The 14,297-nt window shown below is 41.4% G+C and overlaps 1 protein-coding gene across 1 annotated transcript in view; it reads right to left on the bottom strand.

The window, feature by feature from the left end:
• The window catches only part of LOC126966101 (papilin-like), a gene marked incomplete at its 5' end in the record, with an annotated part of 34,078 nt that extends 24,140 nt beyond the window's left edge, over positions 1-9,938 (bottom strand). Inside the window, 5 exons of the mRNA XM_050809975.1 lie at positions 131-353; positions 3,461-3,593; positions 5,052-5,227; positions 5,774-5,854; positions 9,926-9,938. Coding sequence (XP_050665932.1) covers positions 131-353; positions 3,461-3,593; positions 5,052-5,227; positions 5,774-5,854; positions 9,926-9,938 — 626 coding nt within the window. The remainder of the gene's footprint in view (positions 1-130; positions 354-3,460; positions 3,594-5,051; positions 5,228-5,773; positions 5,855-9,925) is intronic.
• Between the last annotated feature and the right edge of the window lie 4,359 nt (positions 9,939-14,297).

Genomic DNA, 14,297 nt, shown 5'->3' with positions numbered 1-14,297 from the left:
TTTTCCAATTTCTAGTCCATCTCTGTACTAAATTTAATCGAGATCGTTTCAGTAGTTTATGCGTGAAAGCGTAACAAACTAACATTCACACTTATAATAACGCCACTTTATGTGATAAATGCGTGCTTACCCATTACTGATGACCTGCTCACAGCGAACCTGCCGCGATCTGGTTCCATCTTCTCCACAAGGCTTCGAGCAGTTACTCCAAGGTCCCTCCACCCAGTGCGCTGGGCACACCTCCGTGTTGCAACTCTGGTTGGTAGGTGGCTTAAGACCTTCATCACACAGGTTATCTTTTACTTCATCTAGTTCATCACGCGACCGACAGCTCACATTGCGTGTTTGAAAACCTGATTGAACGAGATAAAAGCGGTAAATACTAGTACCTACAATATTTGTTAAGCTGGAACATCTGTTACTAATACATACGTAAGTATTACCTATTCTGCGCTAATACACCATTTGACGTCACCATTCATGTATTTGCTTAGCATAAGAACAAACACCAAAGCCTCCCGTGAGTATCTTACAATGCCATCACTTATCACAATACCTACCTTATAATACGTACAAGTATAACACATGTATTTTTACATAATTTTGTAAAAGAAACATTTATTGCACGGCGATCATTTTTAATCGACTTTAAAAAAGGTTCTCAATTGTACTGTATTGTAACAATAATAATAATAATATAATAATTATTGTAACTACATTATTTTGTCGTAATTATTGGATTGACTTTTAGGAAGTCTTTTCATTTCATTTAACTTAGGAGAACTTTAGAAATAAGTCCATTATTAAGTTGTAGTACACAATAATTTTTTTACTTTTTAGTGCTTAATATAATGTTTTGGAATAGGTTTTTTAAAGTCGGTTGGTATTTGTTATTTTTTTTTTATTGGAATTGGCTATAGCACATATACACAGTCTTACAAAATTTATTGTTGCTGTCCATTGCATTGGCTAAAATAGTCACTCGTTAGTGAAAACTTTACTAAATGCATCTTTATCTAAAATTTGTTTTAAATTAGTCAACTCTGCTTCTATTTTGTATCCAATATTTTGGTATCGCACAATTTTATTGGTAGGTACTAAGCATAATATAATTTGATTAAGTTATTCGTATACATCGAATTATGAGAAATAAAGTTTGCCAACTGATTAGCAATTACAAAAATTGAAATAAATAATATTGAAAAATTATCAAGATGTATGACAAAAACCTCGAGGCGAGCGACTTCGTGTTAGTAGAACACCTTCCTTACTAGTCGACGTCGAATCTACGAACGAATTGAATCTTTGATCGAACTTATTTATTCGTAGCTTCGTTCACCTACCTCTCTATACAACACACATAAGCTTCTTTGACTGTTTAGTAACTTTTTATTTATTATACCTATTAAATTTAAACGCGAACTCTTAATACCTACTAAGCATTTAGATTATAAATATTATGATTGAATAACTTAGAAGTGGCAACCCTAACTGCTCAGCCGGCTCTCGCGTTGTGATTGCCGGCAAGCTACCTCTGCTCTGATTTGCTTCTAGATGTATTACTTACTTTGCTAGTGCACTAGTGATGTGAACAGTATGGATATCGATAATATTAGAAATTGACATTTAATCAAACATGCTGTTATATTACAGTAATTTATGTTACTATACATAATGAAAAGCATTAAATATGAGTGTGGGTTTATAGTGGTTAGTGACCCTGCCTACTGAGCTAGAACCCGGGACGGGTTCAAATGCCGGTAAGTGCAATAATTTATATGATGAATATGAATGGTAGTTTCAGAGTCATGGATGTTTACATGCATTTATGTATGTATGTTGTATTAAATATATCGTTGTCTTGCACCCATAGTACAGGCTGTGCCTTGTTTGGGGCAAGATAATTTGTGTAAGAGTGTGTCAGTATTATTATTATAATAACATCACACGTGTATTTTAATGCCTAATTATTTACAGTTACATACACTACTTTATCTACCCACATATCATAAGCCTCCACGATGCATTCAGGAGCCGCATATTATGATTTAAAAATTGAAATTTAGTTTATTATGAAATGTGCAGGCATTTGACGTAAGTTTGAAATAGTAGTAATTACAGTATGGCGAATGGCGACGATGTACAATCCGGCTAAGTTAGAAACCGAAAATTTGATTTAAAACAAAGTGGATTTCGGCTATGTTTGTTTTTTACAAGATTATAGCTGTCATCTGTCAATCTATAAAATATGACTGCACGTTTCATACTCGAGTGAATGGCTTTTTTCAGATAGAGTTTCGCTAGGCTGCTGAGCACCATACATTTTAACCGGTTATAATGGTAATGAAAAGTTTTCTGGCAGCTATCATAGTTTTTTTTTTCAGAGACTAACTAGAGTCAGCCCCAACTATCATATCGTTCGATATCTTACTTACGTGCAACATTTGTCAACTTTGTTTGCAAATTGACATTTCATTTCCAACTAAACGTCATCTTAACTGATATTAGAATAGGAGTCATTTCAATTAATTTCTTTGTTTATCAGAGATCTTCGAAGGGAGGAAGCGAGTATGCATGTATTTTGGGATTGACTGAAAGAAGTGGCGCACTTCATGGAACCTTATGAATAATTGTAGAATGTAACAAAACTAAGAAAACGCAAATCGTAATTAAGCCTAAAAAAGTGGGAGAAAAAAGATATACCTAAAAGTAAAATATAACCCTAAAATTATTAAACGATAATTTGTATCTTATGTCTATGCCTAACTACTGTCTGCTAAAAGATATGTGGCAGGTTGGCCAGCAGTGGAAATTTAAAGATATTAGTAAAAAGTGCTAATAATTGAGTATTAACAATTCATTCTTTTTTCAAGCAGGTATCGATACTTTCATAGAAGTTACCTACTCATTTTAATACCAAAAAACAATAATAATCATATTGAATCTTATTGTGAATTACTACTGATTTGAGTAGGTATCAATAGTTCGATGGTGTCGGAAGTCGGAACATCCATAATAATCCATAAATAAATAACGACAAGGGCTGTCATGTCAAAATATGAAGATGTCAATTGCTCAAAACGTTCTGTTAGTAAAAGATGACTTATTTTTAATAAATTATAATAATTTCTTTCTTTTGACTCCCATATCTTAGCGCTTCAATATTTTTATATAAACATCGTATAAACTTATGTTTATAATTAATATAAACTTGTACTTGTAAGATGCTTCCTTAATTTTTAAATTATTGGGCCCATTCCCGCCATCTTCCTTTGAATGAAATAATAACTATCGAAATCGATGTTATTATTTAGCATAACATTTTTACAGATAAGAAATTTCTACCAACAAAACAGTCTATTTTAAATGTGGTCATAATGTTCGCTTCTTGAACACATCATGGAGGGCTTAAGATACTTGAGTATATAAAAAATATTCTTTATTTCAGTGTTAGTGATACCTCCACCACACGAAGCACTGCAGGGTGTGAATTCACCATGAACCCAGTTGTATTGCTGATGCGGACGGGGAGCCAAGGCGGTCGGCAAGCTGTACTCATACTGAACACCCACATTGTCATCAACGAGGAGCAGCTAAAAATAAAAGTTGACATAGAATCATAAAATGATCTCTTCTTCTTCCCATTTAGATACAAGTTTACAAGCCTGTTCAATATCACGCACGCCATAACAATGTTAAATATATTTGACTAAAGAAACATCATACATCATCAGCCCGAAGGCGTCCACTGCTGGATAAAGGCCTCCCACAAAAACATACAGAAAAATATTATAATTTAATTATATTCCATCAGATAACCTGACAAATCCAAATTCTAATTTCAACCGAAAAAAACCTCGCAGTATCGACTAAAGAGTCTGACAAACATACCGAAATTTAAGTAGGATGCATCATTGGACGGTTGGCTGAGCGGTAAGTACGTTAAGTAGCATAGCTTATAAATTTTGGCACGAATTTAAGGTTGTATTGTTACCAGATTCTTCGGCACTAGTAAAACCCTTATCTTAAGACTCAATGGCTGTATGGTTTTCAAGATACGTTCTCCCACTTTCAACCAAACAGGAATGAGCTTTCCTGTATGATGTTTCCTGGACGATATGACATGGGGGCGTTTTTAAAAGGCGTTTTGATTAGTCAGCAAAGCTTTTGTGATTCGGCTAGTTCTGTTTAAAAAAATATTGTGCTTATAAGAATAGGCAGTATTACTCGTTTTGCTTACTATACTACTGTAATTGCAAGTACAAACTAAATCTTTAGATTTGTTTTATTGACAAGGCTTTTTGCAAGTTCGATAGTTTGTTTTGATCGTTATCCGAAGCTAGCCTGTTAGAAATGACCGAACAAGCTATTCAAAATAATCTTCAATAATCTTCTCTCGACTGGTTTTGTGTGTATATCGGGTAGGTCTGAAAATCGGCCAACATCATTTTTTTTTTCATATCCCTAAATGATAAGGGTGACCCCTAAATATAATTTTTTTATTTTTCTGACAAATATTTATATTTTTATCTTATCAGCGTTAAAAATACATACAACTTCATATTTTCACCCTTCTATAATCAACCCCTGTTTTTTAATCACTTTTTTTATATTATTCTGTTCCATCCACAGATCCGCAATGGGGTTATAAGATGGCAATTGATTTTATTAATTATTGTAGTACGATATATTTGTTAGGTCTGAATATCGGTCGTCATCTATTTTTTTATACCACAAAAATTTAAAATATTGAATTTTTTGTTACTTTATATGGCAATACAATATTTACTGGGTCAGCTAGTTAATTTATAATAAAGCCCACACCGCAGCGCCCCTCTCTACCCACGTCGCCTGTTTATTACGAAGATGTACTACAGAATTTTTACTTACTTTGCCATCAAGTGACCATCCTAGTTGGTACTCCTATTCCTGTATTAGATGACTTTGGACCAAAAATAATAACATTTTTCTATATCAGAAAATTTATTTACAGATAAAAGTCTCGTAATGTGTATCCATATTATCCTACACTATAAAAGATTTAAACTTACTGATAAATACAAGGGTTCTGTGGTGGGACCGAGAGTAGTCAGCTTATCTGGCGCAGCAAACCCTTGGGGCGAACGCTCGTAGTGCCACAGGGTACCAGCTATCACAATACTCCTCGGAAAGTCGATGCGGTATCCGCCGTTTAAATAATATTTGTCCTTGATCTTGCTTCTGATAGCTGGAAGTATTCAATGAGATTATATACTATTTTTTTCACGGAAGCTTTGAATTTTAGTATGAATTATTTCGCTAACTCAAGTCTAAATCGGCGTAGAATGAAGTTGTACATAAATATATCATTATATTTTAGAGAAAATACGTTGCCAATAAATAAACGAATGTAAAATGAAGGCCAGTAGTGATTCGCTTAAGACATAAGTTGTCAAGTCTCATTTGCACAATTATTTTATTTGCTACGGGCGGCGCCCTTCAGACCTAAACACAGTAATGCTTACACATAACTGCTTCACAGTAGAAATATGCGCCGTTGTGGTACCCATAATCTAGCCGGCATCCGGTGCAAAGGAGCCTCCCACTGGTAAAAGATTGCTTAGCGGTCGTGTACATCGTGTGTATGTGTGAGTGCATTGATTCAGGCGCTCTAGTATGAACATTAAATACTATTTTATTACCGTATTGTGACTGTAATATACACCTAACCAACATGCTGTGCAAGAATCCTCCCACTGGAACTTATTATTAAAATAAAAATATAAACTCTTACCGAGGTAGTTGTTTGACTCCCTTACTTCATAAATCACAATGCTTGTGGCACCTTCAGGTATTAGAAGCACGTCGTTATATCCTGTGGTTTATAAAAAGGAAATATTGAATTAATAGTAATAAAAATAACAATAACCCTTATTTTAATTTTACATTTATTTTTTTACATTTTTAAGTGAGTATGTATGTTACTTAGATAAGTATACAAATATGATTTGTTTTCTGTTATGTTATAATAGGTAAATATGATTTGTTTTCTGTTATGTGCGCAAGCTGCCCGCGCTGCTCGCCAGCATGAGCCGCACCACCAACTCGTACGCGGCCAAGCTCAGGTAGGCCCCAGTGGCCAGTGTGTGTGTGTGTGTAGTGCTGGACATGTCGCGCCACATCGCGCTGTACGTGTGCGTGCTCCGCGCGGCGCGGGCGCTGCACGCGGCCCGCTGCCGCCGCCTGGCGCCCGCCGTGCGCAAGCTGCCCGCGCTGCTCGCCAGCATGAGCCGCACCACCAACTCGTACGCGGCCAAGCTCAGGTAGGCCCCAGTGGCCAGTGTGTGTGTGTGTGTAGTGCTGGACATGTCGCGCCACATCGCGCTGTACGTGTGCGTGCTCCGCGCGGCGCGGGCGCTGCACGCGGCCCGCTGCCGCCGCCTGGCGCCCGCCGTGCGCAAGCTGCCCGCGCTGCTCGCCAGCATGAGCCGCACCACCAACTCGTACGCGGCCAAGCTCAGGTAGACCCCAGTGGCCAGTGTGTGTGTGTGTGTAGTGCTGGACATGTCGCGCCACATCGCGCTGTACGTGTGCGTGCTCCGCGCGGCGCGGGCGCTGCACGCGGCCCGCTGCCGCCGCCTGGCGCCCGCCGTGCGCAAGCTGCCCGCGCTGCTCGCCAGCATGAGCCGCACCACCAACTCGTACGCGGCCAAGCTCAGGTAGGCCCCAGTGGCCAGTGTGTGTGTGTGTGTAGTGCTGGACATGTCGCGCCACATCGCGCTGTACGTGTGCGTGCTCCGCGCGGCGCGGGCGCTGCACGCGGCCCGCTGCCGCCGCCTGGCGCCCGCCGTGCGCAAGCTGCCCGCGCTGCTCGCCAGCATGAGCCGCACCACCAACTCGTACGCGGCCAAGCTCAGGTAGGCCCCAGTGGCCAGTGTGTGTGTGTGTGTAGTGCTGGACATGTCGCGCCACATCGCGCTGTACGTGTGCGTGCTCCGCGCGGCGCGGGCGCTGCACGCGGCCCGCTGCCGCCGCCTGGCGCCCGCCGTGCGCAAGCTGCCCGCGCTGCTCGCCAGCATGAGCCGCACCACCAACTCGTACGCGGCCAAGCTCAGGTAGGCCCCAGTGGCCAGTGTGTGTGTGTGTGTAGTGCTGGACATGTCGCGCCACATCGCGCTGTACGTGTGCGTGCTCCGCGCGGCGCGGGCGCTGCACGCGGCCCGCTGCCGCCGCCTGGCGCCCGCCGTGCGCAAGCTGCCCGCGCTGCTCGCCAGCATGAGCCGCACCACCAACTCGTACGCGGCCAAGCTCAGGTAGGCCCCAGTGGCCAGTGTGTGTGTGTGTGTAGTGCTGGACATGTCGCGCCACATCGCGCTGTACGTGTGCGTGCTCCGCGCGGCGCGGGCGCTGCACGCGGCCCGCTGCCGCCGCCTGGCGCCCGCCGTGCGCAAGCTGCCCGCGCTGCTCGCCAGCATGAGCCGCACCACCAACTCGTACGCGGCCAAGCTCAGGTAGGCCCCAGTGGCCAGTGTGTGTGTGTGTGTAGTGCTGGACATGTCGCGCCACATCGCGCTGTACGTGTGCGTGCTCCGCGCGGCGCGGGCGCTGCACGCGGCCCGCTGCCGCCGCCTGGCGCCCGCCGTGCGCAAGCTGCCCGCGCTGCTCGCCAGCATGAGCCGCACCACCAACTCGTACGCGGCCAAGCTCAGGTAGGCCCCAGTGGCCAGTGTGTGTGTGTGTGTGTAGTGCTGGACATGTCGCGCCACATCGCGCTGTACGTGTGCGTGACAGTGAACGCAGAAATCGGAACTCTGACCCCCAGTGGGGCCGGCACTTTAAATACACAAACAATGAAAAGCATTAGTTGCAGTAAATGTTTGTGTTTCTCTGGGGTTCTACTGCTTTTGTACGTATTTCTATTCCATGATCAAAAAGCTTTTATACTGCTGTGTTAGAGTATGAGCGCTGGCGTTATTACACACTAGTGAGACATACTAACTTATAATAAGTCGCAGTGTGACAGGAACATCACTTTCTGATCGTGGTTGATCACGGTACGATTTTTATGTTGCCATTTTATATATTGATAAGATATTAAAAAATTATCGCTTAATATAAATATACAAGAAATAAAAAAAACTAAAAAAGGAATACTGTTAAAGCTCTTTTCTCCCTCAGAGTGCCATTTATTTCCGGAGCAGTCATGATACTATATTATTTGAAGTGAACAAATATTGTCACTAATTCACATAAACAAACTCCATAATATCTTTTGTCATAATAAAATGCTCGCAAAATACCTTTATCTATTTACGATGTGTGTGGATTGATGCATCTACTGTACTCAATAACTCTTGATTTTCTGTAATCCTTTACATTTTCTTTTTTTGACTTGTGTTAGGCGTTGAATATTTGACGTTTGAGTATATTTGTTGCTGTAAATGATTTGTAAAAAGATGAAGCTGTAAATGTTGATTTAAAAGAGTGGCAATGAGCTTCTTACGACTTTTCATTAAAGCTCAACCCTTTTCGAAGTGGCGGTTGATATAAAAAGAAAAGAAAACTTTTGACCTATATGAATAGTGATTTTGATTTGATTTGACAGGCTACCACATAACCTATCAGGCCTATCACATCGATTTGTCGTGCCACCATTCCAACCAACCATCATTTGATTGCATGTTACAGAATGAGCAAAAAGAACATATTTGGAAAGATGACGTATAGCCAAAGATTCAGTACATCGAGTAACTCTGACTTATCGGAAGAGGATGAGGGACTCGCTTCGCTCATAGCTGACATTCAGGTATCTAATCCTTTTGTGATAACCCGTCTCTATTTATAAATCATACAGCTACAACATTGACTTACAATAAACGCGTCTATTAGGCAGAGTTTTCATACAGTTGTGTTTCGACCGCGCTTTGAATACAACGCCACGCAATGATAGGGGTCAGTGGAAAACTGTAAATAACAGCATATTATCCAAACTTAAAATGAGATGTTGATGGACTGTCGTATTTGAGATAAGTACTTATTTAAATTAATAAAATTGTGTAACCAACTCGACGTTTTATATCATTTTGCTAAATAATGACTAAACTGCTGATACAAAATGTTCTTGCCTCGAGTTCGCGTCCGACTCGCTCGTGACTTCGAACATTACTGCCATTAAATAAGATGTTAATTTGAATGTTTATTTTGATGTTATGTATAAGTTAATATATAAGTACGTATATATAACTCGTATCATACACCCTATATATTATTTATAAATCAAGCATGGTCTCGGGATGATACCCTGTAGAGGGCATGGCTTTTGGAGTGAATTTAGCATTCTGTTGGAGATTGCATTATATGAATACTGATTTCAGGCAACATCTGCGTTAATGTGTCGTTCAGAAAACGAATCCGACAATGTGGGACTAGCGCGGTCCATATACGGGGCGAGTCGGGAGGCGAGGTATATCGAACTGATGCGCACCATGCAGTTTGGTGAGTACTATAACACTACATTCTCATACATAGTGGGAGGCTCCTTTGCACAGGATGCCGGCTAGATTATGGGAACCACAGCGGCGCCTTTTTCTGCTGTGAAGCAGTAATGAGTAAGCATTATTGTGATTCGGTCTGAAGGGTGCCTTAGCCAGTGAAATACCTGGGGGAATGAGACTTAACATCTTACGTTTCAAGGTGACGAGCGCAATTGTAGTGCCGCTCGGAGATTTTGGGTTTTTCAAGAATCCTGAGCGGCACTGCATTGTAACGGGCAGGGCGTATCAATTACCATCAGCTGAACGTCTTCCTCGTCCCGTCCCTTATTTTCATAAAAGAAATGCGTTATCGTGTGTGATGTGTCTTGTTATTGATATTGTCGGGTGCCGCAGAAACATTCGAGATGATATCGGAGGACGGGGAGGGCGGGTTCAAGTTCACGGTGCCGTACCACTTCGAGGGCACGGTGCGCGCGGCGGGCCAGCGCTCGCACCCGGCGCGCATGAAGCGCCTGGCGCAGGAGGCGGCCACCCTGGCCACCAGCCTGCCGCTCTCGTACTCCTCCTCCGTGTTCGTGCGCACCGACACCGACCGCCTGGACATCATGAAGGTACTCTCGCCTCTCTGGTCACCGTGTGGTGACGTCTGAAGAGATGTTTGATGCGATTTCTGCACTAGAACCCATAGGCGACAAACTAAAATATCATCCTCACTATCTGAACATGTGCGACCGACAATCTACCAATCACTAGTGCAACCCGAAACAAATATTTCATTGTTGCTTCAGTGATTGTGTGAGGAGACAAACACTATTCGGACTCTGCGGGCCTGCAATGAACTCTTATTGCGATTCAATTGACAACCTAAAATAACCTGCTTTGCTATTTCGTACCACGACCTGATTAGAGCTATCTAATTTAGGCTGACGCCAAATCAACTGATTAAATCGCAGTGATGTCAATTGGATGTCAAAAAATATATCAAGTGAATCGCAAACTGATTTAGTTCGTTCATTCATTCGTACATGAGGTAATATTTCAATATAAACTGGATAGCTTATGTGTCAAAGTGAGCGATTCGAAAAAAGTTACTACTTAGAGGAAAGTGAATCATCGTGTTGTTAATAACTTTGAAAAATAGGGAAAACATATAGAAATGGAAAATTTTATTGATGAAAGATGCGATGACCAAAAATGAAAATTTTGTATTTTCATTTTTGGTTACAGACGATGCAGTAAGGGCCCGGGCTATAGCCTGTTCGCAAGAACGAATTAAAAAAAATGAACTCTATCGTGCTGTCAAATCAAACATCAATGGAGGTGCGTTCATAACTCGTTATTTTTACGAAAACAGCTAAGCAAATATTTAATTAGTAATTCAAAGAACAATATTTATTTATATTACTGATATTTAATAACTACAAAAAAGGGCTTAATGGTTTATAATTTGACGTTATAAAGCGCAATTTTAAAATGTATTTGTAGTATTTTCTACGCAAAAAAAACCTCTAAAATCATATCATTTTAGGTTTCGAAACGCAACGCATATGGTTCGAGTAAGAGAAACAAACTTATGCAACGACTGTAGAGCGTCATCTCTTTCTCTCACCGCGGACCACAGACAAATTTATTTCGTTCATTCTTCATAAGCGATCTAAGCGCCATTCAGTAAAAGGCAGTTCATGGTACGAATTTTAGTGATTCAGTTTAGGTACCTAAACTGAACTGCATCGGAATCGCATCGCTTATTAAAAGTTGATGGTATGCCCTCTGGACTCGTATGTGTGTTAATCCGAATTGGAGTCGACTTTATAGCTCCTAGGAGTTGAAAATACAGGGTATTATCGTTAACCTTAAAAAAAGGAAACTAAAACCTTTCTACTTATCCCATACCAAATGTGTGTAAGTGTTTTGGATATTTCCCGTTTGATTTAAAAAAAAGTTATTGATGTCATTTTACTGATTAGGCAATCAGTTATTTTTTTTTATTCTGTCATAGTTACAGAATAATCGCCTGGTCACAATTAACGATTACATCCTGTATATATGTATATAGGTGGTGTGATTGTCAGCAGGCTGTTCACTGGTTTCCATTGGCAGGTCCTGATCACGGGCCCGCAATCAAGTTTGCTGTCAGCTGAGCACTACGCAACATGGTCAGCGCGTATGATACGCGTTAGGCTCGACCGATATCAGCTCTGACCGTCGGTCGAGCACTAAATGTACCATAAAGTGATTTTGATATGATGTTTGTATGTCCAGGTGCTGGTGTCGATCCAGTCGCTGATCCTGGTGCCTGAGCCGTACTTCAACGAGCCGGGGTACGAGCGCAGCCGCGGCACGTGCGTGGGCACCTTGGCCTCGCTCGAGTACAACTCCAACATCTACCAGGCGTGCGTGCGCTGGGCCATGCTCGACCAGCTGCGCTCGCCCGAGCCCTGCTTCCGGGAGGTACTTCCTCTCTAGTTATTTATTATTCATTACTATATTCTATTCATTTCATCATCATGATCATCAGCCGGAAGACGTCCACTATTGGACAAAGGCCTGCCCCAAAGATCTCCACGCCGATCGGTCCTGCGATGCCCTCATCCAATGTATTCCAGCAATGTATGCAATCTTGACTAGATCGTCAGTCCATCTCTCTGGGGCTGCCAACACTGCGTTTTCCGTGGTAGCCATTCGAGGACTTTATTCAGTTATACAGGATGTAAAGTGTGACCAGGTGATTGTTCCGTAACTAACTAAAAACTAATAAACCGTGTTCTTCAATATCAGCATATCTTTTCAAATAAGGAAACTAAAAGCTTTTTACCATATGAGTCTTTATTATGGAGTAACAAATTATAAACAGAAATATGCCAAAATTTATTTGAATCAAAATTTATAGACACTGCGGGATGACAAAATATGATTATGATGTAATTTTTAGATTCTGAAGTCTCATATTGTGTAGTTGCACTTTGTTAAGACCTTGTTCAGTTTACTCGAGATAAATTATGAAGTAATTTGCTTAATCGAAGTTGTTTGTTCCTGCAGGTTATACAGACTCACTTTTGGATAAAACGGAACGAGATAATGCAAACCGTTGCGAACTGGATCACTGATCTCGAGGGGCAGAGCGGGGACGAGCGGACACACCGAACCATCAATCACAACCTGTGCGCACTCAAGGTGAGCACTCAACCTGCCATTTTACCAGTACATCCTTCAGACTTATTCAAAACGGTCAAGTGATAACTCGTTTCTGGTTTATCACAACTCATTATTTTTTAGTTTTGAGAACATGTATATCAATAAAATTTTCTCGTTGAGTTTCCAGAGTTCGAATTAAAATTCAGTTGTTCGATTATAATTAGCACAAACACGATTATTTCTGCATGTAATGAAAATAAATGAGGAATATTAAAACAATAACTAGTAACCATTCCAATCACACAATTAGTAAGTACACAATAAGTTAGTACACTATTAGTTAGCACACTATTAGTTAGTACACTGTTAGCTAGCACACTGTTAGCTAGCACACTATTAGTTAGTACACTATTAGTTAGTACACTATTAGTTAGTCCACTGTTAGCTAACAAATTAGTTAGCACACTATTAGTTAGTACACTGTTAGCTAGCACACTATTAGTTAGCACACTCTTAGTAAGTACACTATTAGTTAGTACACTGTTAGCTACCACACTATTAGTTAGCACACTCTTAGTTAGTACACTATTAGTAAGTACACTGTTAGCTAGCACACTATTAGTTAGCACACTCTTAGTTAGTACACTATTAGTTAGTACACTGTTAGCTAGCACACTATTAGTTAGCACATTCTTAGTTAGTACACTGTTAGCTAGCACACTATTAGTTAGCACACTCTTAGTTAGCACACTATTAGTTAGTCCACTGTTAGCTAACAAATTAGTTAGCACACTATTAGTTAGCACACTCTTAGTTAGTACACTGGTAGCTAGCATACTATTAGTTAGCACACTATTAGTTTTGTTTTATTTGCTTAGTTTTCAAGTAAACAATTTGATTGCAGCGGCACTATGTGAAGCTACAAGAGGAGCTGGCCAAGTTGCCGGTGCCCGCCGGCCTCGAAGATCTGGACGAGCCGTTCAAGTTGCCGGCCGCGCCCGGCCCCGCGCCGCTGCCCCGCCTGCCCGCCGCCGCCGCGCTGCTGGCGCCGAGCCCGCCCGCCTCGCCGCCGCCGCACGACGACGACGTGGTGGACCAGGACATGGAGAAGATCGTGTCCGAGGTGGTGGACTGAGCGGACTGCGGACGACAGCTGATACCACTCACGAGCGGGTGGACGGAAACTGGCGACACCAACTCGCGACACCCACTCGCGACACCTACTCGCGACACCCACTCGCGACACCCACAGTTTAATACATGTTTGTATGGACATTATTCAATTTGTCACTTAAAAAAATTTTGTTAACTTTTTTATAACCCGTTAAAGTAGATGAACGTTTCCATAATCCTAAGTTAGTTCGCGAGTTGATTGTGCCTGTCCAGAATAAAGATCTTTTCGTACTTGTAAAAACAGATAAAAAATATGTTAATTAATCTCCAATGATTCCCGTTTTATCTTATCGTGGGAAACATTGGAGATGAAGGACTAAATAATTGGTGCAAATATTTAGTTTGAACACTACGAGTACGTGGATGTTGCATTTAGATTAGTTCTTGGGCGCATACGATCCAGTTTCAGCACAAACTGTTGTTAATAAAAAATGTAACTAAGGTTTGACGTGGACGTAATTACTGCTCGTGTTGGAATGATAAAGCTGGCTTGTCCTTAATAGTTCGTGTTTCTCC

The sequence above is a fragment of the Leptidea sinapis genome, chromosome 9, assembly GCF_905404315.1.
Source record: "Leptidea sinapis chromosome 9, ilLepSina1.1, whole genome shotgun sequence".
Lineage (NCBI taxonomy): Eukaryota > Metazoa > Arthropoda > Insecta > Lepidoptera > Pieridae > Leptidea > Leptidea sinapis.
Note: the sequence above shows the minus strand (reverse complement) of the source record. Positions and strands in the feature narration are given on the sequence as shown.